At 39.1% G+C, this 27,301-nt stretch overlaps 1 protein-coding gene across 1 annotated transcript in view; it reads left to right on the top strand.

The window, feature by feature from the left end:
* Positions 1-27,301, top strand: part of LOC135703710 (protein sax-3-like) — a 488,202-nt gene that overhangs the window by 352,955 nt on the left and 107,946 nt on the right. The window contains exons 2-3 of the mRNA XM_065224994.1: positions 8,087-8,280; positions 23,863-23,965. Of these exons, the coding sequence (XP_065081066.1) occupies positions 8,087-8,280; positions 23,863-23,965 (297 nt within the window). The remainder of the gene's footprint in view (positions 1-8,086; positions 8,281-23,862; positions 23,966-27,301) is intronic.

Genomic DNA, 27,301 nt, shown 5'->3' with positions numbered 1-27,301 from the left:
CTCAAATCCCGGAAGACGACCCTTCTTCGGATATCAACCAACCTTTCTCGCCAAGGGAACTAGACCAAGCTCTATCTAAAGCCAGTGATAAATTAGCTGACCCGGATGATGTCGGTTACCCCATGTTGAAGAAACTACCGATGGAAAGCAAAACACAACTTCTCAGCCTTCTCAATAGAACCATTCCAGATCATTGGCGACATAGCCTGGTCATCCTGATCCCGAGGCAGTTCACCTCGCGTCGCGATCCCTAAGACTTCCACCCAATCTTCTTAACATGGTGCGTCAGCAAGGTGCTGGAAAGGATGGTTAACCGTAGACTGGTGCTCTACTTGGAGTGTAATCCCAAGTAGCAATTGGGGTTTTATGAGGGTTCTGAAGACCATGATTTAGACTTGTAGAACACTTTAAAACCACGATAAAACTTGAAATGTTACTTGGGATGGTTAACTTGATCACCGTCAGCACGCTTTCCGTCCCGGACATGGAACTGGTACCTATTTCGCCACTCTGAACCAGGTTCTACGATACGCTAGGGACGCTAACCAACATGTTGAGCTAGCCTCTTCATACATTGCAAATGCGTATAATCGGGCTTGGCGCAACCCACGGACTGGGGTCTATCTGGCCACATCCTCCACTTTCTGAAGAACTTCCGAACATTCCAGGTGTGCATCTAAGTACCGTTCAAGGAGCTACCCTGAAGAAACTGGCGTCCCGCAAGGATCAGATAGCAATTTCCGACGCCATCCAAAGAGGATTTTCATCTTCCTGTACTCCAACGACATCGTTTTGATAGCTGTTGGTAACACGTTCAAGCCGTTACGCAGGAAACTGAAAATGGACATAAATGCAGTTTTACCAACCGGTGGAAACTAACGATTACAAATTGGCTCACTACTTGACTAGCCTATTGGTCCCAAACAAATCGATTAACGAACCCCATTCTAGTCAAAATTCTAGTACTACACTATGTTTGGTTTGATTCGCTATGAAAGTTTGACAGATGAATTGAGGGGTTAGTGGATTTTCCAATGTTTCGAGGAGTGCATCGATTAGCTTGGGACCGAAGATAGTACGAGAGCTGAGCCAAAAAGTTGAACACGTTTCTTCGGAACCTGCTGGTCTTAGAGTTCTCTATGGTAGGACTATGCGCTTCAAAAAGTCCGTCCTCGTCCTGGCTGTACGTCTTGACCGTTACCTTTCCTTCGACGACTATTTCAACGAGGCGAAGAAGAGCTTTGAAACGAGAAACGATTTACTACCAACCCTGACCAGAAGACACCTAACAAGTAACCGCGCCGCCCGGATGCGTGTGACCAAAGCGGTGGTCGATTCAAGGCTAACATACGGCATAACTGACTTGGCAGCTGATCGGATGATTTCCAAACTGGCGTCAGTGTACCATCAAACCATAAGAGCCACATCAGGAATTCTCCCCTCCACCCCCAGGCTAGCTGCCTGCGTAGAGAGTGGAAGGTTGCCCGTTGATAAGTTCGTCGTTGTAACCACATGCAAGAGAGCAGTTGGCTTCGCTGATAAAACCACTGGGACATATGACGGAGTCTCTCTCCTCGTGGAGGCGAACAGACTCCTGAAGAACTCCACCGACCACCAGATAGGTCACGAGCTAGCGGAAGAGTTGGTATTGGAATAAGATACGGAATTCAGCACATTCCACCGACTCCCGGATCCTTGCAGCTATCCTCACAGCTACCACGGCTCCCGCCAACAAAGCTATTGCCATCTCCTCCTATTCCGCCAGCGTACTAACCGCTCTCCGTTCCAACATGACCAAACACCAATGGATCCAGGCAATCCAGAAATTCGCTCGCAAGGAAACAACCTTTGTTTGGATCCATGGGCAGTGTGGAGTGAGAGGAAATGAGAAGGAGGACCACCACGCCGATCCAGTAAGACAGTCCAGTCTTTACACCCGGAAGATCCCTGCGATGATACGAACCGGACATACTAAAGCCGAGGGGCACGCAATACAAAGAACCGGTGCGTTGAAGTTAAAATGCAATCAAAAGTACTTAAAGTAATTAATGCGTTTTAAAGTTGTACTGACGGTAATTAAAACTATCTATCCGTAGTTAATGCAATTAAATGTATTGAAAATGTAATGAATGTACTTTAATTACGAAATTTTGACTGTAATGAATGGAGTTAATAAGTAGTTAATGTTCTACATTGTTTAATTAATGCAATTAAAGCAGTAGGTAATGGAATTAATTTAATTACAGCCGTTGCCTGCGTTGGAGTTAATGGTTATTGCGTACCCCTAGACTAAAGCCTCTCACAACATGGGAGCTGGTGGTCAATTCAAGAAACAATGCGAGGTGTGTAATATTCCAAACACGGTAGAACATTTTGTTTGCAACTGTCCCCAGTACCATGGACCACGTTCATTCTACGGCATCTCCGGAAGCATTAAGGACGCATTGAAGGACGACCTCAGCACCCTAACTTTACCCCGGCAACGCACACTGACTCGGAAACGGATGAACGAATACACCCAATTTAAGCACAGCAAAACTACTGTTAAGCTCAAAGGACCTACGGTAAACGACCACTGCAACGAATAAGGACCAATAATCGAGAGAAGAATTTCAGCGAAGCTTGATAAACAAGCTGCGGGAACATAAGGGAAGTTCTTAAAACATCTTGAAAGTATGGGGAACTTCAAGGAAGCGTTAAGAATTTCAAAGTAGTTCCATTAGCTAAACAAAACTGCAGAAAGTTTTAAGAAGTTCTTGAATTTTTTGGAACATTCAGAAAACTTAACGTAAGTCAGAAGAAATTCATAAATGTGGTGAGAATTTGACAAAACCTGTGTAAACTTTTAAGAAGTTCCAAGTGCCTCAGAAAAGCTATATCAGGAGATCTTTGCTGAATTTCAGTTCCTGTAACTGCAGGAAAGTTCAGACTTTTGGAGGAGTTCCAAGTCCTAAAGCAACAGCTCCATGTTCATCAGGTGAAACAAATCGAGAGCCCTTAAGATGTGATTATAATTTCAGGGAAGTACAGAGACCTTCAGAGAACTTATGAAAAATTATGAAAACTCTAGAAAACTGTCGAGACCTTCACATAGGTCCAGAAAACTTCAGGAAAGTTTAAAAGTGTTCAGAATAGTTCTATTTACTTCAGAGCAGAACCAAGACATTGTAGGAATATGAGCTTCAGGGAAGCTTCTTTGATCTGGATTGATCAGAGAACCAAAGGGCAGTTCAAATATTTTCAAGGAACCTTACAGAAGTTTTGAGAAATTCAGGGAAATTTTGGAATGTACAACAACGTTCCGAGAGGATTTTAGAATTTTATATGATTCTCATGGGAATTTTAAAACTTCAAAAATTGGTGAAAATTTGACTTAGTTGATCAGAGAACGTCAATGCAGTTCCATAAAAAAATGATATCATGGACTGGAATGGAAATGGAAATGGAATGGCAATGGAATGGCAATGGAATGGCAATGGAATGGCAATGGAATGGCAATGGAATGGCAATGGAATGGCAATGGAATGGCAATGGAATGGCAATGGAATGGCAATGGAATGGCAATGGAATGGCAATGGAATGGCAATGGAATGGCAATGGAATGGCAATGGAATGGCAATGGAATGGCAATGGAATGGCAATGGAATGGCAATGGAATGGCAATGGAATGGCAATGGAATGGCAATGGAATGGCAATGGAATGGCAATGGAATGGCAATGGAATGGCAATGGAATGGCAATGGAATGGCAATGGAATGGCAATGGAATGGCAATGGAATGGCAATGGAATGGCAATGGAATGGCAATGGAATGGCAATGGAATGGCAATGGAATGGCAATGGAATGGCAATGGAATGGCAATGGAATGGCAATGGAATGGCAATGGAATGGCAATGGAATGGCAATGGAATGGCAATGGAATGGCAATGGAATGGCAATGGAATGGCAATGGAATGGCAATGGAATGGCAATGGAATGGCAATGGAATGGCAATGGAATGGCAATGGAATGGCAATGGAATGGCAATGGAATGGCAATGGAATGGCAATGGAATGGCAATGGAATGGCAATGGAATGGCAATGGAATGGCAATGGAATGGAAATGGAATGGAAATGGAATGGAAATGGAATGGAAATGGAATGGAAATGGAATGGAAATGGAATGGAAATGGAATGGAAATGGAATGGAAATGGAATGGAAATGGAATGGAAATGGAATGGAAATGGAATGGAAATGGAATGGAAATGGAATGGAAATGGAATGGAAATGGAATCGAAATGGAATGGAAATGGAATGGAAATGGAATGGAAATGGAATGGAAATGGAATGGAAATGGAATGGAAATGGAATGGAAATGGAATGGAAATGGAATGGAAATGGAATGGAAATGGAATGGAAATGGAATGGAAATGGAATGGAAATGGAATGGAAATGGAATGGAAATGGAATAAAGTAAATGTATATCAACATTTTAAAATAAAATAAATTTGTTAGTTTTAAATTAAATAAAGACTGGACTCGGAAAAAATGAGACACAAAAAAATAAGATATCAATTGTTATACTGACATGCAAGTTTAAAAAACCTGTTTAAAATACTGAATTACCAAGACAGGAACAATGTAAAAATACTTAGATATATATCATAACAATTAAGGCTGGTAAGTTACTGTAGTAACTGGAGCACCTAGGTTAAAATGAAATGTAATTTATTTTGAATTTGAAACAAATAAAGAGCTAAAAAAAAAAAAAGAGACACACAAAAATGATCTCCAAAAATTCATTTTAAATCGGATACTTCTCAAATTTTCAGGGATTAAATAACTATATATTAGCTATGACATAATTTATTTATTGAATTTCCTCCCCTAAGCTGAATGCTCGTACATTTCTCTTAACACTGCTCATGAGATCTTGGGCGAGGCTTTGCCCATCTTCCTTACACAATTTCTCCCAGTTTTTCTTCAAAGCTTCATCGGTTTTGAATGTTTTTCCGCTTTTCTTCAACTTCTTCTTCATTATCGCCCAAAACTTTTCGATCGGATGAAGTTCTGGTGTATTTGGCAGGTTCGCCTCCTTCGGGACCACATTAACGCACTTCGCTTCGCACCATTCCATTACAGGCTTGGCGTTATGGCACGAAGCGAGATCCGGCCAGAACAGCGTGTGACCACGGTGAGAGCGGAGGAAGGGCAGCAAGCGCTTCTGCAAGCATTCCTCTCGATAAATCTGCCCGTTTATGGTGCCGGTTGTAACGAACGGCTTGCTGTACCGTCCGCACTCGCAGATCGCCTGCCACAACAGGTACTTCTTCGCGAATTTGTCCATCTTTCTCTTCCGGAACTTTTCCGGAACCGCCATGCGGGACGTACCGACAAAAAACTCGAGGCCGGGGATTTGTTTGGTGTCCGCCTTGATGTATGTCTCATCGTCCATGACGAGACAGCCTGGCTTGATCAGCCACTCACGGTACAGCTTCCGCGCACGCAATTTGGCCACCTTGTTTTGCTTGTCAGTCCAGTTTGGCGCCTTCCTGACCTTAAAAACACGTAGCCCAGCCCGCTTCACGGTCTGCTGGCTGAACCACTTCGATGAATTGACCTTTTTGGCCACGTCTCGGGTGGAAAGGTTCGGGTTATTCTTAAAGTACTGCCTTATCTTCCGCGCCTTCTCTGGGTATTCCGTTTTCGGTTTTCGGCCGCTTCCAGCGCGCCGCTCGATGGTCTTCGTCTCCTGGAACATCTTCACAACGCGGGACACGGTGGAATGGTGGATTCCAAGCCTTTTGCCGATCCATCTGTGCGACTGACCAGGATTATCGATTACCGCGCCCAAGATTTGCTGGCGTAGCTCTTCTTGTTTCAAATGCATCTTGAAAACTACATGACACATATACATAACACTCTAAACTAGTATTACCCAAAATTTCATTAATTTTTACCCACGCGATAAAAAGTTACACCCGAAACAAAGTGTCGCATTTTTTCCGTGTCCAGTCTTTATTTAATTTAAAACTAACAAATTTATTTTATTTTAAAATGATTTGAGAGGAATTTTTTTTTAATTAAAGAGAAATATAGATTATATGTTATTGAAATCGTTATCACAGACTAGCAAACATAATACATTGAACATTTTAAGTGCAAAACATCGTCTTCGGACGGTCTTATTTTGACATTTTATTTACGATTTCGTTTATTTTGGACCACCGTGAGGCATCTTTGTGGCAAAGACCTTATTATTTAAAAAAATATATTAAATTTTGTAATCACAAGGAGCAAAACTACATTATTTTCAAAATCCGTTCGATTTTTAATGGTTTTGGCTTTGTTGCCAAATCGAACTATATTACCAAATACGACTAATTTTAATTGGCCGTTAATTGCGTGTTCATGAAAAACATCCAAGAGCTATGTCTGTTTGTCTGTGCTGTAGAATAACATTTGTAATACACTTCTTGAAATTATTGTAGATTTTTTTTCAAAATGTCTCTTCATTAATTTTGAAAGAAAAAAACCGTTTGTCACATTATATATATTAACAAATTAAGGAGATATTGTGATCATTCTAGAAACTTTAAAATTGAAGGTTAAAGACATACACAAAATGTTTGTTAATGGTTACATTATATTAAACGGTTTTGTAAAGGAACGTCGCATTGGCCATATAGATCAGACATTTATAATTTTCCGGAATCGAAAAAAAACACTGCTGAATAAAATTCACAAAACTAATTACCGTTGATCTTTCCATAAATTTAATCACCTTCCAGCAATATCCAATCCCACACTGTTCCACTCCACCAAAGGTAGTAAATTTCAATGAAAAACTTGCTCCCCGCTCCCTTTTTTTGTACCACACTATTGAGCCAAAAACCGTGTCGATCGATAGACCGAAACCGGGTCCCGGAAGAAAAACACACCACTCTGCTGGCACTGGCGTCGACTCCGGTGCCGGCCGGCTTCTCACCTTCATAAATTTTGCCACTGTCTGACACTTTCCGAAGCGATGCGGTTCCACTCTTTCCAACTTTACAACGAACGAACTTGCTACTTTCAGCTGCTGGCTGCTCACTCTCACTCCTGGCTGCCACTCAGATCAGTTTTTCTCCCAAATGCAACCCCTGGTTTTCAGTTTGCGGGAAAACCACACTCCATGCATATTTACCATGAAGAAATGTTTAATTTATGGCTTCATTTTTGGGGAGGGAATTTTATCGAACTGCGTTTTTCTAATTATCTTTGGTACGCTCCAGTGCCGGTGGAGACGCTTGGTCTTTGGGTATTTTTTGATCAGGAAAAACTACACTCATAAAATAAATTACACATCCAGTGGAAAGTATGTAAGCGAATTTCACTTAACTTGCTTGTGTTCTCATAATTGGGAATTGCATCAGAAAAGCACATGAACCACAAGGGTCCAATGAAATAATTATATCCGTTGCCAATAGAAACTATGTGAACACTTTTTTTTTTCAGTGTAGCAACTCAAGCTTGGGCAATTAACGTCATGCAAAGTGAAATAAAAATTATACATTTCCCCCATAATAGTTGGTAATTACCATTCCGTTTGAGTAAAAGTGATTTTTCTCCCGGCGAAAGCTCTGCTGGGCAGCATTTTCATAATCGTAATTAAACGTAACTAACTGCGAACTACCGCTACGTAGCTGGGTCGGTCGGTCAAGTGAAACTCCACGACGAAGGTATTAAAACGCTCAACCGGGTGCCTTTTGTTTTGCAACCGGGGAGTCCTTCACGGTAGTAATAGGATTTTGAGTCTTAATTACCTTCAGGTTGGCAGGTGTGCTCCGGGTGAAACCTCCGGCAGCTCACGCATGGTTTTAATTTTCATGTCGCGTTTGCTCGGTAATCAACATCGAAATGACTGGCGCACTAGCGGACGAAACGTGTAATTAGAGTCACGAAAGGGCAGTTAGATTGCTGTTTGTTTAAAATTCAATTTGTCGGAATCAATCACATTGACTGTATATTTGCTGACATAAATGCTGTTAATTGAACGTTACGAAAGTGATGCTACTGAATGTGAAATAGAAGTTTATTTGTGTTTTCTTTCCTTCCTAATTGCAGCTCTTCAAAATCCTCGAATAATCGAACATCCAATAGACACGACGGTGCCTCGGCATGAACCGGCCACGCTGAACTGCAAAGCCGAAGGAATCCCATCGCCCATCATCCAATGGTACAAAGATGGTGCTTCGCTCAAAATACTGCCGGGATCGCATCGGGTTTTGCTGCCTGCAGGAGGACTGTTTTTTCTCAAGGTAAATATGTCTGTCACATTAAACCAATTTTCCCTGAAAAGCAAACACTTTATTAACTTCCAAGTTAAAACAAATTCATAAAATATTAAACGTCACACAGCCAGTCTCCCGTGATGCGTTCATGTTTGGCTACGCGCTTAAAATTTTTATATACTTATCTCAAGAACAAACATCCCATCCCGAAAAAAGGGGTAACGATGCGCTATTGCAGTGTCACAGAACCCAAATTCCCATCCCGCTTCTTTTTTTGGATAAATAACCGAATGATAACAAAATTGAACGACAGGCACAATGGAGTGTGAAAACCATGGGGGAAGGAGTCGCACGTGCTGAATGGGTGATGTTTTTGCGGTGACAACAGAGGATGATTAAAAATTTTATGAAAAGTAAATATTTAACGTGGAATTATGGCTGACTGCTTGACTCGGTTGGCTTCCTGACGGTCGGTGGGTGTCGTAAATATTTTCCTTAATTTTAAAAACGCTCCCGTTCCCGTTTGACTGGTTGACGTTTTCAAATTTAAGGGGGAATGAGATCGGGTACATGGCATAGTCGACGCTTGCCGGGTATTGATCCCTATTTCCGAGGGGAAACCGGGATCTAATCCAGGCAATTAAAAGTTAAGCAGATTTTAATTCCATCTTTTCCACTTGGGTAGCTTTTTCATTCGGGCTCTAAGCGGGGCTGTAGCAGGAAGGAGATTCAATTTTTATGATGCCAATAAAGAGAATCGACCGTATTGAAGCTGAGAGTGGAGTTTTTCAGACAGGCAGAAGGTTGAGTGCTTCAAGTACGGTATAACAAGTTTAAGGCAACGGTAATATAGACTGTTGTTTGGATGCATGAGTAACTTGAATAATAATGAACTCTACTTAAGAGTTATGAAATCTACTTTCTCTACTTGGCTTTGACGCTCTTATACGAGCTTTCACCTGCTAAGTGATCTTGAACTGAGTGTTCTCGATGAACTTTCTCAGTTATTAATTGAGAGTTTCCTATGAACATTTTTTGGCAAACGCAATGATACTCTATGCCCAGGGCAGTCAAGAACATCTCCAACCCAAAAGATGGTGTGCTCAAACCTGTCATGGTGGCTACTAACGGTTACACCCATAGGCGTAAATATGATGTTGGGATGGAGGAGGCCATGGCTCTAACTGACAATACATATACTATCGGTAGAAGTCTTCAAATGTCACACCTCTACTTCACTACTACCTCAGCCACCCCCGCGAGGGTGGGGAAAGGTGTACGTTCAGATTTATAAAACTGAATCTTTACAGGAACCTTCTTAGCAGTTAATGGCAATTCGCAGAAGGTTAGACTTAAGAGAACGTCATTTGATTTCAGGAAACTCCCTTAAAGGTTGGAAAACCTCATAAAAGTTTGGAAAATATTATAGAATATCAAGGAACTTCATACCTTGAAGACTGTACTCGAAAAAAGTGAGACACATTGATTGGTTTGTATTTTTATAGTGTGTGGGTAAAAATTGATGAAATTACTCTGGAACGATTTCATCACAATCTCATTTCATCAGTAGATCCGCCAAAAAATCTTCCCAAGCAACACAGTTAGTTACAAAGAAGATGAAAATACTATTCGATGACAAATACAAGTAATCATTAATAATTTATATTACTTCATTTCATACTTTTATACAGCTTTAAAAGCGCAACAAGCGGAGTACTTAAGAACAAAATATTGGTCACATAATATGTTTTGGAAAACATCATAATAACCAAAAATGTCAAAAATATCCTCACATGCAAAAATAAGTCATAGCCAAGCCTTGGCGTGGTGGGTTTGTAATTTGCACACTACACCAACTCTGTTTGATAAAACTACAAGGGACAGCCATATGGGGTTGTACGCAATGGTGACGTAATACTAGGTGGTCTTATATAATAAATCTTATTTGTTAACTGCAACAGGAGCTTGTGTTTTGTGTAGGAATAGGAATTTGAGCGGGGTTCTCTCTGTTTATACTCTTTAGATTGACGCGCTTGACATAGATGGCCCACAGCAACTCACGAAGAGCTACTAATTCCGATCAATAGCGATGCTTCCTCTTTCTATGGATGCTCATGTTGACTACAGCTCGCTGCTTGCAGGCAGCCTTTTGTTGTGTACTGGAGAACACCACCACTCACCACGCAGTGATTGAATAAACACCGTTCGATGAGACCGGATGGAATTCAACTTTGAAATCTGTGTTAAGGAAAGCGCTTTTCGCAAGCAAAGGGTGATAATTTTAATTATCATAGCAACATTTGCACATTCGTGCAGTTTTCAATAGTGAAATTTTGAAAAATGAAAATTAATTTTAACAGATTCGTAGGCAAAATTCCTATCGATTGGCGTATTCAGAATTAAAATCCATCATCTCTGGATCAAAATCAGACCACTTACATGCCACGACCGACTTTGGTTATTGAAATTGCACTCCCAATGTTGCTTAAAGTACATGGTATGTTAGATTTAAACATATCAAGATAGAGCTGGAATTAGGCGTAACAGCTTTTGTAAACAATGATTTTTAGGAATTCAAGGTACGCCCTACCTGATGGTGATGTTGATTTGCGTGGGCGAGCCTTGACTTTCAAGACATCATCGAAAGAAGTCATTGTTTACAATAGTTTTTACGCCCTAATTCCAGCTCTATCTTGATATGAGAACTGACATCTGATTGATGACCTTGACAAATGTCCAAAAAACACACTTTTAAAAATTTAAGGTGGTTTTGAAAAGGATCGTTTTGTCGTGATGGTTGAGTAATGCTGAGCTATTAGGGTGTTAGACACAGATGAGGCTGGTGAGCTGTATGTTGTTTGGAATGAGGGTGACGCGGTTGGCATATATGACCCACAGCGACTCACGAAGAGGTACTGATTTCGATCAATAGCGATGCGGCTACTTAATCCTTCGATGGATGCTCATGTGGGCTGCAGCTCACTGCTTGCAGGCAGCCTTTCGTTGTGTAATGGAGAACAATGTTCAACACCACGCGCCGATAACACTGCTGCTGCTAATGCCGGCCACTGGACACCACCACACACGGTGATTGGAACTGAATCTGATCAGCGGTTGAGGCCAGACTTGATGACAAGCTGCTTGCGGGGAGCCTTTCGTTGTGTACTGGAGAACACAACCACTTACCACGCGGTGATTGAATAAACATCGTTTGGTGAGACCGGTTGATATTCAACTTTAAAATCTGTGTTAGGGAAATTGATTTTCACAGACAATCGGTTATAATTTTAATTATCAAAGCAACAGTTGCACACAATTTTAAATAGTTACATTTTGAAAATTATAAAATCTTAAATTTTGCAGATGCGTAGAAATATATCTGATTGATTGGTGATAAAATTATTGAAATTGGTCCAGGGGCAGCTGAGTTATTAACTTTCAAAATCTTTCATAATTTTGTTATATGTTACATTTTTGGTTTTGCTAAAGTGTACCCCCATATAGAAATCACAGACGTAGTCCTACGCAGTGCTGATAAAAATCCTTTCTTCTACACTCAATTTAGCTGAAAATGAAGAAAACCTTAACAGATAGACCAACTACCTGTATGAATTTGAATTTTGATATAAACAAATTCCCTTGATCAACCTCTGAGTATCAAAAATAACATTTGTTTTTCTTCATTCATGGCTGGATTCTCATTATCGCCTCTGTTGTTGTAAATATTGAGATTCGTCTTCATCTTGGTCGGGATGATATTGAGGATCAAATGCAAAATGATTATTTTCATTTTAAACAAATATAGCGCTGAAGAACGTGGTTTTTAGACATAAGTCGACGGCAAATTATTGCCTCAAGCTGAACTGATGATAATATCGATGATTTAGGCAGTGTGGTCGACAATATTCAAAACAATCATTTTGCCCAAAATGTCGTTGATTATTTTGCTTTTGAGGATCACTTCTGATTTTGACAATTTTGGGTTTGATAATCGAGCACTGGTGAATATCAACAAACGCGTATTCGTTGATGTATAATAAACTCATTTGTTCATTTCACTCGTTTCGTAACTACGAAGATGTTCAAAACAAACGCAATTCATCGACACTGGGTTAAAGCGATACTCCTTGCATGTGATGGTAAATGATAAAACAGACACTGGTCCTACGTCTAAAACACCTTTCTTAGTATCTAGTATTTTATCATTAAAGGTAAGAAAAACACATTCTCGTGCAGCACGCAGTCAGATCATTATACAGAAATTCTGTAAAACACCAGAAGCATCAGCTTAACGGCAGAATGTAATTTTAAAGTATTTTCAACTTCTTTATAACAACTTGCACTTTTTCATTTCATGAAAGATATACAAAGTCATACAACTTAAAAGGCGAGGTGGAGCTTTTAAAACTTAATAATGGTCTTATAACATGTTTTGGAAAACATTTTAATATAATCCAAACTAAATTAAGACAGCCGGGTATGAGATACGAACATGAGTCCTTGGCATGGTCTGTTTGTTGATTCCTAACTAGACTCACTCTCATGGATTATACATCTCTTCTTAGGATCTATCATGTTTCCGAAAATGATATAAACATCATATACTCGAGCAACACTTCTTCAGTTCGTCATAAAGACGATTTGTGAAGCAGCAGATCCATTAGCTTAATAATCAGAGTGTAATTTAAATGTATTGTCAACTCCATTAAAACAGCCTGAACTTTTTCTGATGTATTAAATTCAGTATCTGAATAAAATAATAAAAACTTAACTAATTGCCTATGTCATAATCGAGTATTTTCTGCTTTCTTTATGACAAACTACCGAAAAATTCCATTAGAAACTATTAATCATTATGTGAAGAATGATGGAACCGTCAACGCCAATTAATTATATCGTCCGGCCATTTTCCACAGAGATGGCGCTATTCTGCTGGTAGGAAGTGATAAAAATCCCCATATAGAATTTGATAGAAGAGGGAATAATTCGCTTTCGGTGCATATTCAGGTAAAAAAAAGTGAACGACAACCTAAAGAAATTAGTCAAGGACTTCGTCGTTCAGCTTTTTCCCGGAAATTATTGTTAAACAAGCTACAATTAAATAAAAATGATTTTTCCCCATACACTTTTACCTGGTTTACTACCAGTCCCAGAGAGCCTAAAAATTAAAATTTGACGAAGAAAATTTGCTCTCACGACCTCAATCTCTCAACATGTCATGTATTTTGATGACACTCGATTTGTGATTTCCCTTTCACAGATTACAAAATAGATAACCTTTCACTACAGAACATGTCTGGTACCTCTAAATATGCATTTAGTTTAACATTTGAAGTCCCTTCTTTTTAAACATATTCTGCACAAAAGATACTTTCTTCCCCGCCCCATACATAAAAATCGGCGGGAAATTCTGTGAGGGGTGAGCTACTTTGTGTGCAGAATGTGTAAAGAAGGACGGACTTCGAATAATAATCTAAATGCATATATAGAGGTACCGGACATGTTTTGCACTGCAGTGGCTATAGAATCGATCCACTGATTAAATCGGTACCAATGATCGATCTTTTGATTTTTATTGTAATACTCTTGTTTACGTTGGTGCCCTAAGAAATTCTTTCCTTTATAATATTCAATTAAATTTGTCGTGACGGTAAGGAGCAATGAGCACAGGAGGGAGGTAGAACAAACCTTCAAATGTTGCTGCGTTCGTAAATTTTGGAAACGCAAATAGTGACGTCATTGTAGGGAGCGATCCTGATGGTGACTTTAAGTTCGTTAAATTAACTACGCAGTTAATTCTTTTTTCGATCTAAATACACTTAAAAAATTGACACCTATTTTTTTTTAGATCGAAAAGATCGAAAGAAGATATCGATTTTTTTGATCTTTTCGTGGACAAAGAATCGATCTGAAAAATCGGAACTCGGGATGAAAAAGCTCGATCTTCCAAAGATCGATCAAAGATCGCCCAATCCTACTGCAGTGTCCTCTGTGAACAATTATAGGAAAACAGATTGTGTGTAGTTTCCGATAGATGCCACCGCAAACAGCAGCAGTGACATCTGATGGAACATGAATGCACAAGCTTGACGAAATGATTAGTTTGGAAAGTATCGACTTTCTTCATAATCTTTTCACACTCATGGTCAGGCATGGAAAATCATTTGCATTCATTTCGTGCATTCATTTACATTCATTTGCCCCTTACTTTTTTCATCAACAGCATTCTGCAAAATGATGTACGTAGCTTTGGTAGGTTTTGTTATTAGCTACAACTTTTGTTAACAAGTCAAATCCGTATCTCTGATGCCTGATGAACCAGAGTGAACAGAAGCCACTACTGTTTTTCAGTGAATGTATTTTACATTCACTGAAAAACAGTAACATGTTCTGCCCACTCTAGTTCGTGATGCATAAGAGATATAGATTTAAATTATGAACAAAAGTTGTAGTTCATAACAAAACCTACAAAAGCTCTTTACATCATTTTGCGGAATGCTGTTGATGAAAAAAGTAAGGGGCAAATGAATGTAAATGAATGTGTGAAACGAATGTAAATGATTTTCCATGCCTGCTCATTTTTTTATTTTTTCATTCGACATGGTTTGTAGAATTATTACAAAAGTTAGATGCAGTGTTGTAGAACTTTTAAAGATAAAATCCAAAAAATATTATTTTGAAGGATGTATTAATCTGGGAAGTATCAAGAGAACATTAACATAGCTCTTATAAATCGTGGGATGCTTTCTGCATCACTTGTAATACGTTTATAGAACAAGCTTTTAAAATTATTATTAAAAAAATTCCTTATTGGCTGACTGCTTGACTGGGATGGCTTTCTGAAGGTCGGTGGGTGTCTTTAATATTTTCATTAGTTTTAAAAACGCTCCCGTTCCCGTTTTACTGAGGTTGTATAGATTTTACTCCTTAAGTGTACTTAAATCGTTGGTTTTTATGAATTAGATAGGTTCCGATTCTACAAATTGTAGTTTCATTTTTATACCTGTGATCTTGACATTCTTACCTAGGGGATAAATACTTAAGGAGGTCAGATTTTGGTAAGTTTTTAGTGGGATTGACACTGATGAAGACTGCACATTATAGTCGAAATACGTATCTGTCATAGATATCAAAATTAATAAAGTGGAATTAAATGGAAGGTTTTCTTATTTTTTGCTGTTTTATGTAAAAATATATTTTGTGTGAAGAGCTTTGAGTGGGTTGGTTTATTTCCTTTAAATTCCGTTATAATTGCTTATCTTTTGACAGATACGCGTATTTCGTCTACTACTTGCAGACTTCATCAGTGCCAAGTACTCAACACCACTACTTGGTACTTGGCACTGATGAAGTCTGCAAGTAGTAGACGAAATACGCGTATCTGTCAAAAGATAAGCAATTATAACGGAATTTAAAGGAAATAAACCAACCCACTCAAAGCTCTTCATAAAGGGATTCCGTTAAGAGGTTCGACAAATTTAAAGGATATTTTGTGTGTTACTTGGGTTGTGCACCGTTATTGAAAATCCGACTGCGTCCCACAGATGGATCGGAAAACCCCGGGGAATCCATCATTCGACGATTTCCCGCGTGGTAAAGTTATTCAAGGAGACCCAGACGACCCAGCGGCGGGCAGGCTGTGGCAGAAAACCAACGACAGCTGACCCGGTGGAGGCAAGGAAGGTTTTGAGTCTGTTCAAGCGTCGGCTGAATCTTTCGACAAGTGATGCGGCAAAGAAGGTGGATGTTTATATCTAAGTTTGTCCAAAAAACGATGAAACGTCCACATCTACAAGATCCGGAAGGCACCGAACCGGAACGACAAATAAAACACGGTGGCCAAAACCCAAGCCAGGAAGCTGTACCGGGAGTGACTTACGAAACTGTAACCAGTTGGTTACAATCCGTGGATTTTCGTCTGAATGAACTGTTGTTGTGTCGGAAAATTCATATTTTTAGAATTAAAATCAGAAGGCACCCACAGCAGCGAGAGGGTTAGTACCGCTCCCAAAACACTCGAACGATACTGTAAGGAGGAAAATTTTAGCTTTATGCTAAAAATTTATGCGCATAGGGGAAATGGCTCTAATGTTGGCCTATGGATTTAAGATTGGGCGCAACGCAAAAAATCTGATATTTATCAATTTTATCCAGATGAACGCGTCATTGGGACGGTACTAGTGGATATTTTTGGCGGCAACATTGAAGCCATTTCCCCTAAAGAAAATTGGGAAAATTAGTTGATGATAGTCATCTTAGATTTGCAAGATTAGGCAGAAATAAACAGGCGTCCGTTAGACCAAGAACAGGAGATAATAACTAGTGAAGTGCAGTGCAATTGTTTAATACCCTCCCCTTTTAGGGGATGGAAGGGCTGCCTCTGTTCAGGACATCTGGTAAACATCGTACCATGTTGATAAATGGTCTCACACAGCGGCTCGGAAGCCATCTTGGCCTAATTGCAAAATAACCTTTGTCGTCCTCAAAGGCCGACTCCCTCAGGCTCCTTAATCATCAAGGAGGATCCCAATGTGGCCATGCCACGGTCAGCCAATTTCTACCAATGCAGGAAGACGTCTGCCAGCGTATCCCGACTTTTGATCACCCAGTAGTAAGCCGACTTTGAGACCCAGTTCGAGGAGTCTCTTGTTACTACTGAGTTGTCGGGTTAACTGTTGGGCATCAGCTAGTTACAAAACCAAGGTGCGTCGTGATGGACGACGAGACTTACATCAAGGCGGACACAAAGCAGTTACCGGGGCAGGAGTTTTACGTTGCCACATCACGGTTGGCCGTTCTTGAGGATGTAAGGAAGAAGAAGGTGGACAAATTCGCCAAAAAGTTCTTGGTTTGGCAGGCCGTCTGTGGGTGCGGCAAGACGAGCCAGTCGTACGTCACGACGGGTACCATCAACGGGCAAATCGATCGAAACGAATGCCTGCAGAAGCACCCTTCCTGCAGTCTCAAGGAGGTGAGACACTGTTTTGGCCGGATTTGGCATCAAGCCACTAAGCGCGGCCCGTGTTAGACTGGTACAGAGACAACAATGTTGTTTTTGTACCAAAAGACGTCAACCCACCGGACTTGCTGAAACTTCGACCGATTGATAAGTTTTGGGCCATCATGAAGGTCAGACTTTGTAAAACACCTAAGGTGCTGGAGAGCAAGCTGGCTTTGAAGAAACACTGAGTAAAAGTATCAAAAGAAGTCGGCCCCATCATTGCCCAAAACCTTATGAGTGGTGTCAAGGGCAAGGTGCGGGCATGCGGTTATGGAGCAGAGATCCAGTAAAGCAATAGAATCCTAACGACTTAAAATGAATTTTTGACAACCATTTTTGTGTGTCTCACTTTTTTCGAGTACAGTTTTATTTGGAAACTTTATAGAACTTTAGTTAACTTCTTGAGTGTTCACTCGGCTGTCGACAAAAACAGGCCACTCTCGATGTGTGCTACGCGATCGTCTGTTTTCTCGGCCGCAATTATTGTGTGGTCCTCCTCATTGTTCTTCATCAGCAGTTCTTTCGGTCGATGCGTCGTCGACTTTGGAAAGCAACCGTTTCGTGATGAGTGTGTGAGTGCTGACCACGTTTTGCATCCACTGCTGCAATGGACGCGCTCTGACCCTCGTTGGCGTACAACAATTTGCCATACAATGAAACTACTGGAAGCGGCTCCAGTTCTGATGGAGGAGGCTTTTTGGATAGCGGAAGATAAAGTGTTTATTGTGTTGTACCTTTTGACTATAGTTTTAAGATGTATTGTATAGTGACCAAGAATCCTCGGCTCTGTAAAGTTAATTCGGTTGAGCCTTATCAAATAAATTAACAAACAATAGTTAACTTCTTAGAACTTATACCAGAACTAATGGTAACTTTCTAGAAGTGCATCCAATTATAAAGGAGATCACCTAGCTTTGTAAAATATTAGTGAAGTTCATAGAAATCCAGGGAACTTCGTAAAACTTCAATGAACTTCATAGAAATGCAGTCAATTTGGTAAAACTACAGCATACTTTGATGAATTTAATAGAAATTTGGGTAAGTTCATTGAAGTTCAGCATTTTTATTGAATTTGATTGACCTTCTTAAAACTTCAGTGACTTTCAACAGGAATCGAAGAAATGCAGAGAATCTAATATAAATTCGGAAAGCTTCGAAATAATTCTGGATAACTTCGTAGAAGTGGGAAACTTGTTCAAGTTTAATGAACTTCGATGAGGTGAAATAAACTTTGTTTCGGCTTAAGGCTTTTTTAAAGATAGAATTTGGAGTAGTCTAGGGGATGCCGTAGAAGTTCAATTTTTTTAAAAGAATTTCAGGCAACTTGGCAAAAAATCAAGGAAATTCTTAAAAGAAAAGAGAAGCAAAGTAATAGTAGTTCAGCTATCTTTGTAGAAGTTAAGCGAATAATGTTGATTTTTTTAAAGCTCAGGGAATTTTACAGAATCTTGGTCAGCTTTGTTAAACCCAGGCTCAAGGTTGCAAAGACTCATTTCAGCTAAAACAATGTTTTTCTAAATTATGAAATAATTAGATGCCATGATCAAATTTTGAATTGGTAGGATACAAGAAGAGGTTGCAAAGAATGTGTTTGACATATTAAACCTGTTTATTTCACTTCATGAGAGTCACAATCAGCGATTTTTCACAAACTCACTCACTCACTCACTCACTCACTCAGCGATCAGCAAATCGCTGATTGTGACTCATAGAAAGCAAAATTTACAGGTTTTATGTTTCCAACGCATACTTTGTAACCTCTTCTTGTAAGTTACAAGTAAAACATGCCATCATACCATCTTTTGGTTTTAATATTCCGAAAAACATTATTTTAGCTGAAATGAGTCTTTGCAACCTTGCCCAGGCTTGCAATTGCTCATTATAGCTAAAATGCTATTTTGCGTAATTATGAATCCATGAGATACTATAATGGTAATTTTTATTTGTAAGAAGCAAGAATAGGTGGCAAAGTTTGTGTATGACATACAAAATTTGTCAATTTTGCTTTCAGAAGGTCACAGCTAGCGATGGTATGATCGCTGATTGCTCGCTCATTACGTTGCTCATCGTTACAGCTAATCGCAATTGTGACCCTCTGAAAGCTAAATTGGCAGGTTTTATGTGTCATACACACACTTTACCTCCTCTACTTGCATCTTATAATTAAAAATTATCATTAAAACATTTCATAGCTTCATATATATGAAACATACCATTTTAGCTGTAATGAGCATTTGCAAGCTTGGTTAAACCTTAATGAATTTTGTAGGAGATCAGACGCTAAGTGGTCAGGGAAAATTGTAGAAATACAGCAAACTTCTTAGAACTATTTTTGGAACTTTCCTGAAGTTTTAGATATTTTGTGTCGCACTTATGTCCTGGAAAATTAGTAACAAGGTTAAGGGTCTTCCAGGACGGTTGGAAATTGTCATGGATATTCTGAGATATTGGTCAAATTAAGATAGTGAGAAAAAACTATATCAGTAAAGCTTAGATGAACAGGGAACAGTGGATGAGTTATAGAGAATATCTAAGCATATCTCAGTTAAGCAATCGCGGAAAAAATTAAGTTTGTGTAAGCTATGGAAAAATCTTAAATGTTCAAGAAACTTCTTAGAAGCGGAAGCATCTTTCCAGGAATTCGCAGAACTTCCCACAAATTCAGGAAAACTCAGGCTCAGAGAGCTTCGGATAATTTAAATGAGTTGAGTTCATGGCACTAAGCTTAAGTTCAAACAATTTAGTGGAAGTAAAAAACAAACAACAACAAACTAATCGGAAGTACAGGAACTTTCCTAAAAGTTTAAGAGCACTTTGTGTTTATTCATTGATTTTAAATAAGATATTTATTAGTTCCTCTAGATGTTTTTCTAAGTCTTGGAAAATTATAATACTGAACAAATGTCATTCTAAATACCAGAAACTGTTCAAAATTTATAATTTCTCTGATATTTTTTCAAGGTCAGGAAGTATTGGAATGATCTCCAGCCAAACTAAGATTCGTGTGTAAAATTCTCCAGATTTCATTCACCACAAGATTTATCACAAGATTTTCCATTTTGATCGATAGTCATTGGCGTTTTACTATTAAAGCTGCTGTTAACTTTATGCTGGAGGAGGTGGATTTGTGACATCTTGAGTAGTTATCAATTGAAATTACTGTTAAGATAGCATGAATCAAGCTACAGCATAATAGAATAGCAATGATAAATATATGTAGATTAATGCTAAATGGCACATCCCAAGTGGCTCTCGTACAAGAGCCTTACTTTCGTAAAGGAAACTTTTATCTAGGAAACCGCGTGAACCCAACTGTTGCTACTTTTAGCAAAAAAGGAATCCCAAACTCCTCGAGAATTTGTGCGTGTCAATAACGCAATCGTAGCTACGCAACTCAAATCAATCAGGTTCTTGTTTCAGACGTTCCCAAGAGCTCGTGGAATTACTTCCGAAGGCTACACTTTCTGAAGCCAGTCTATCCTTGAGCAAATCAACATTTTCGCTACTGAAGATTTTCTGAAGCTATTAAATATTTATGAGCTGAATACACGGATCCAGCGTTACCAATTTTTTCCGAAGTGACTTATAACTTTTGTAAAGTTCAGTACTGTTCGATGTGAATTTGTACGTGCTAAACTTTTCTGAAATGGTCCAGTGCTTTCCAAAGTGGTCCTAAGCTTTTCTCATATTATTCAGTACTTTGTGGAGTGATTCTGAACTTTTCCAAATTTTCCTAATGCAATGTTATGTCAGTACAGATGGATCTCGTTTTTGGAAACATCACTACAGTGCACTCTCTACAATTCAATATTGGAGGGATCATCGAGTTATAGAATAAGAATCCCATTCAAATTCCCTATCGTAGTAGCCATGACATTCATGGTGGACATCGAGTTGTGGAGAGTTTACTGCCAAAATCGAGAACTTTTTCGATGTGTCACAATTGAGTACTAATGTGGCCTAGCGATAAGAATTAATACTTCCTTAAGTGAATCCTGTTGAAAAACAATTGGAAAATTTATGGAAGTGAGGAGGACTTACTGGTTTCCAACAAAGTGAGAATCACGTCCAATCCCTACATAATTAGCCTACATTTGGACGCGGCCGGCGCTGTTAGTATGAGATCACCAGTTTTTACACATTGCAGATGCATGCTAGTCCTACGGATCGTTAGTTGTTTCTCTGTGTAATACAGGTAATCTAATAATATCGGAATAGCAACCATTCTCATGCTAAATTATGCCGGTACTATTCGAAGTGAATCAATACTTTCTGAAGCTTTTCTGCAGTAATTCAGTGCTTTTTAAATTGATCCCGAAATGTTTTTTTTTGTAAGTGATTCCGATTTTTGTGAAGTGATTCCAAACTTTTCTGAAGTAATTAAATTATTACAGATTTATTCAGTTCTAGAGGAAATTATTGCAAACTTGAATGTTTTTATACACTATTTTCCACAGTTTTGTGAAGCAAATTCAAACTTTCTGGAAATATTAAGTATTTTCTAAAGAGATTCAGAAGTTTTCTTAAGTCATTCAGTGCTATCCGAAGAATTTCCGAGCTTTTCTTAAGTGATTCAATACATCCAGAAGTGATTTCAAACTTTTCAAAGTGATTTATTTCTTTCCGAAGTGATTCAGTTTTTTTATAAGTGATTACAAACTATCTGTAATAATTAAGTACTTTCTGGAGTGATTCCAAATTGTTCTGAAGTGATTCAGTACTTTCTTAAATGATTCAGTCCTTTCCGAAGTGATTTTGAACTTTCTGAAATGTTTCAGTACTTTCCGAAGTGATTCCAAATATTTCTGATGTGATTTCATTATTCTCGAAGTAATTCCGTTCTTGCGGAAATGATTACAAACTTTCTGGAATGATTCAGTTCTTTTCAATGTGAATTATTTTTTTTTGTGAAATGATTCAATATTATCCGAAGAATTTCTGAAGTGGTTCATTACTTTCAGAAGTGATTTCAAATTTTTGTAGAGTGATTCAGCTCTTTCTAAAGTGCTTCAGTGATTAACAACATTCTGAAATGATTCAGTACTTTCTGGAGTGATTCCAAAGTTTTCTTAAGTGATTTAATACTTTTTGAAGTGATTCTGAATTTCTTGAAGTAATTCAGTACTTTCTGATATGATCATGAACATTTCCAAGTGATTCCGAATTATTCTGAAGTCATTCAGTGCATTCGTAAGTGATTCAATTATTTCCGAAGTGAATTTTCAGCAATGATTTAGTACTTTCCAAAGTGATTTGGAAATTTTCTGAAGTGTTTTCGACCTTTTTCAACATAATTTTGTAAAGTGACTCTTAAACATTTCTAAAATGATTAAGTACTTTCTGAAATGATTCCAAACTGTTCTGAATCAATGCAGTACGTGCAGAAAAGATTCCGAACAGTTCTAAAGAGATTAAATACATTCCGAAGTGATTCAGTATTTTCTGAAGTGAAAATTAATTTTTATCCTCTACTTTTCTACCAGGGGCGCCAACTTTTTCAAATTAAGTATTTTTTTTCAGATTTCTCAGATTTAACATTTTTAAATTTTTCTTTGAACATGTATATCAGGGGTGAGAGCCATTTTAAATATAACATTTAAAAATTTTCCAGATCGTGTTTATCAGGTGCGTAGCTATTTCAAATTGAACATTGTTTTCGATTTTCCCCTGGGGTATCCATTTCAAATTCTACGATTTTGATATTTTTTCCCGATTACCGATTACCGATTACCGATTTTTCAATTTCCACCTAAACATTTATATCATATACGCTACTTATTGGATTGGATTGCTGTATTTTACCTATTTTGTAAACTTTTTTTTTCAGTTTGGAGCTAAGTAGTCATCGACTACATGCGACTACGTAGTAGTGACTGTTTTTACTTACTATGCAGAAGATCGTGGGTTATCTCTCAAACAAAACGTCTCTAGTAACAAAGAATGTCCTTCCCCTTTCCGATGACTATATGGCAAGGCCAGTGCCATTTTTGAATTTAAAAACATTAATTCACCGGAGTATGTACACTGAGAATGGATTACAAATTTCGCGATTTTGGGTCTGGGCTTCTATAACGTTTTTCTGAGCTTCATCAGCAAATCCACATAGGTTTAATGTCCCAATGTCAACCTAAGTGTTCTTTATATTAGGCCCATACATAAATTTCAAAGGAGGCATTTTTTTTTTAACCTGCACTACAAAATATCTCCATATGACGCATAGTTCTAAGAAACATTGAACTACAGGAGATTATCAATGAGTTCAATCTTTAGATCCATAGGCAAACATTAGAGCCATTATCTCTACTTCAGTTTTTTAAGTAGTTCACCATGTTAATGCTGAAACATTGCATCACACCAGCATACGCTTTTTTTTTTAAATGAGAATACCTGAACTCTGAACACCATCCGGGGCCAACATTAATTTGCTCGCAGCTGCCAATTCCTGATGAACAAACATCATTCTCATCGTGAAAGTTCTTCAACAGACACCACTGAGACCCCCACAGCAGCCCACAGAAAACTTTTCCACTTTCATTAGCTCCATTCACCAGTTCTCTCTAACATTTGCTCTCAATTTCCTTTATTTTCTTCCCTCTCCCCCATCGTAGGTCGTAAACTCCCGCCGGGAAAGTGACGCCGGAGTCTACTGGTGTGAGGCCCACAACGCGAATGGAGTAGCTCGCAGCCGGAATGCCACTCTACAAGTAGCAGGTAAGTTTCCGAAAGACCAACCCAACTGCATCTTTTTCTTGTCGTGTCTCGGTGGTTGGTACGGCTTCGTTCTGTCTTCTCCGAATTGACGTTCGTTCAGGTGCACCTGGAATTGTTTCCCTCAGTTTCGCTCTCGTTGTTGATTGGATGAGAGGTATGGTGCAACATAAAGAAAGTAGGATATAAATTACTTAAAACGACCCGAGACGAGCGAGAGATGAGGCCATTGCGGGAGGGGTCTGAATTTTTTCGGAAGTGCCGGAAGAAATGGGGAGCTGATTTTCAGTTTCTTGACGTTTCTTAGAGCAAGAGTCGTTTCAGGGTTTTAGCCTTGGGTTGAGTACTTGAGGAACAATTAACATTAGATGAATGAGGCTGAACCCTGGCTAGGAAAGCAAAGAACGATTCAAATCAAATGGCTAGCGCTTTCGTTGGGAAATTGAAGGCACTCTTAAGAATTCATAGTGCGTCACGTTGTCCGAGGAGATGGGTAGTCGAGCAGAGAAAGTTTTCTTTTTTCCGTGCTGCAGTGAGGGGAAGCTTCTACATTTAATTTTAACGATTGCTCGCGGACTGGGAAATTACTTTTAACTTTTATTAATGTTCTGTTTTTATGTTTTTTCAATACCATTCATCTTGGTTAGGGGAGGGGGAATTTGTGGATTTTTATGGCTGCTCATTTTAGATACTGGCGTGCGTTGAGTGAATAAGGACTGCTCTTGTCAAAGCAAGAACCGACTATGCGAAGACTTTCTTTTGTTTCCAAGTGGGGCTCAGGTGCCAATGCATGAGGAGAGAGTGAGACATTTTTCACGGCCGCCGCGTGATTATTACAAAGTGGTTCCCGGGCTTGGGTCGTTAAAATTGGAGGGTGAAATTGAGAAATATCCCATAAGATCGACAAAGTGCTACACCATTCTGCGGAAATTGATGACATTTCATTATTCACGGCTTTTATAGCGCCGAGTGCTTCCGGCGCGGGAAAGTGATTGCTTTTAATGTAATTAATTCGAGTAACCATTAAATGTATAAGGCAAGTTGAAAAAAAAAAAAACACGTTTCATCGAGCGTTGTTCTAAATAATTGCTTCACAACCGAACATAATTGGACTTTTCCAGCATGCATCATCAGTTTGTAGTGAAATTCTGATATTCAAATTAGACTAATCCTCACCAGGGAGAGGGAAATTGACCAGATAACGACAATCACACCATCACCATCAGGAAGCAAGTCAACTATGTCAAATCGCCAAAGCTAGCCGGAATTTTTATCCATTCGACAGTTGGCAACAAATGTAAACTAGAACACAGTTTCACCACCAACATCATCATCATCATCATCATCATCATCGTTCGTGCAGATTTCCCGGTAGATTTGCTCGCCGACGCTTCCAAGGCTCATCGTTCCGGTCCATTTTCCTCATTTTCACTCGTGCACCCGCCAATAGTAAATGCAAAACTCTCGTTAGTTGGTCTGTTAGCTGCTCGGTTTTTCACACTAACAATCAACCGGGAGCGGAATGGGTAGGTGAGGTGAGGACGGATGGAAAATGCCAAAATGCGAAAAACGGGAAAGATTTGCACAACACAAAAGATTTCCAATTGGGGATAACAATTTGCATTTTGCATTTCGCTGTCTTCGTTGGATGCTTTCCGCTGCCGTTAGCGTGGCACAATTCCCGTTCCGTTTCGGAGAAGTTAAGTGGGAATTTTCGTCCGGGCATTTGGCTCGTTTGGGTTTCCGTTGTTTCGGTGTATTCCGGTCGGTTGGTCGATCGGTGTGTCCGGTAGAGTTGTTCAAGATGCAACGGTTATGGTTGCAGGACCTTCTGGTAATGATCCGACGTTGCCGACCCAAAGAGCGAATATGTATGTCGTTTTTGTGCCATTGATCATATTTGATCATCGTGTGGATGTGATTTAATATGTCGCTTTATATGGCTATGAGAGATGTTAAATTTGACCATGTGGAACCATAAACCGGAACATCAGTTCCATGGAAGGCATGTGGTCTTAGGATTTAAATCTATAATTTCCGGGAGGTCCACAAAAAAAATGTTCTCGCAATGATAAGTAAGACATGTGATGAAGATTGAAAAAAAACACACCCGTGCCAACGCATTCTTGTATATATAACAAAGAGAAAGGGGCCTGGGGAGAGTACCACCCTACAGACGTAAGAACCACTCACCGGAATGATGTTTAAAAAATTTAAATTGAATCGGCCATCAGATGCCATGGCAGGAAATGGCATGAAACTTCTGTGTTAGTCGGTTGAATATTCCAGGTTAATTTGGAAGTAACTTGCTGAAGAAAACCAGCGCTGGAAACTTCATGGACAGATGACAGAACAATTTTCCTCGAGAGGTTAGAAGAAACTTCAAAAAGAAATCTCAAGCAACTTCTTGTTGGAGTGGGAAGAAACATCATGGAGAAATTAAATTATCCCTCAGGGCAATTCGGGAAAGCTTCCTGTAGAAATTGGAAGATTTTTTTTAATGATTAGTAAAAACAAGCTTCGGGAGCATCGGAAGAAACTGAAGAAGATTTGCAGAGAAGCTTCTGGAGACGTTTAAAAATCAAAAAATGAAATGAAAAAAATTCCAAGAAACAGCAGAAGATACTTCCGTGGTAAAGTGATATTAACTATTGGGAGATGTTGAAAAGAACTTCCGGGAGACGTCTCATGTTTCCTTGCGATGTGGGTGTGTTTGTTTAAATTGAAAAAAAAATGTGATAAACTATCTATCTACGATTATAACTTAACTGAGCATGTTCGATCACGTATGATCTGTTGACCGGATCGCAGACAGGTGTCTCTGAACCTTTCCAGGATGAATACACTCCGTTATTCTAATGTCTGAATTCCAGCCAAGAAGTGGATCTCAAAATTTAGAGTTAGCAGGGGACTGTTTTGGGTCATCCTAAAGATCTTGTTCTGGATCCTTTTCAGATGATGGCAACTCTCCAATATTGGCATACCATACACAATAACAGGTAGGATTAGTTGTCTATAGACAGCAAGCTTATTTTTTAAGGATAAGGTGGACTTCCTGTTAATAAGCGGGTATAGTGATCTTATCAAGATGTTGCAGGTGGTGTTAGTTTTATCAATATGCTCCCTGACAACAAGCTGGCTGTCTAGGGTTAGTCCAAGGTACACAACCTCTTTGGACCATTACACTACTGAGAAGTTAAAATAGATCTTATTATTTTCAGACTGAACAAGTTTTGGTGATTGGGCATGTGGAAATACGATGACCTGGGCTTTTGCCGCGTTGATATGGATCTTCCAGTTGTTGAAACACTCAGACAGGACATTAATTAATTAATTTAT

The sequence above is a fragment of the Ochlerotatus camptorhynchus genome, unplaced genomic scaffold (assembly GCF_037179485.1).
Source record: "Ochlerotatus camptorhynchus isolate MF236.1 unplaced genomic scaffold, CSIRO-AGI_Acam_v1.1 ptg000220l, whole genome shotgun sequence".
NCBI classification, from domain to species: Eukaryota; Metazoa; Arthropoda; class Insecta; order Diptera; family Culicidae; genus Ochlerotatus; species Ochlerotatus camptorhynchus.
This window is presented reverse-complemented; position numbering and strand designations above follow the sequence as displayed.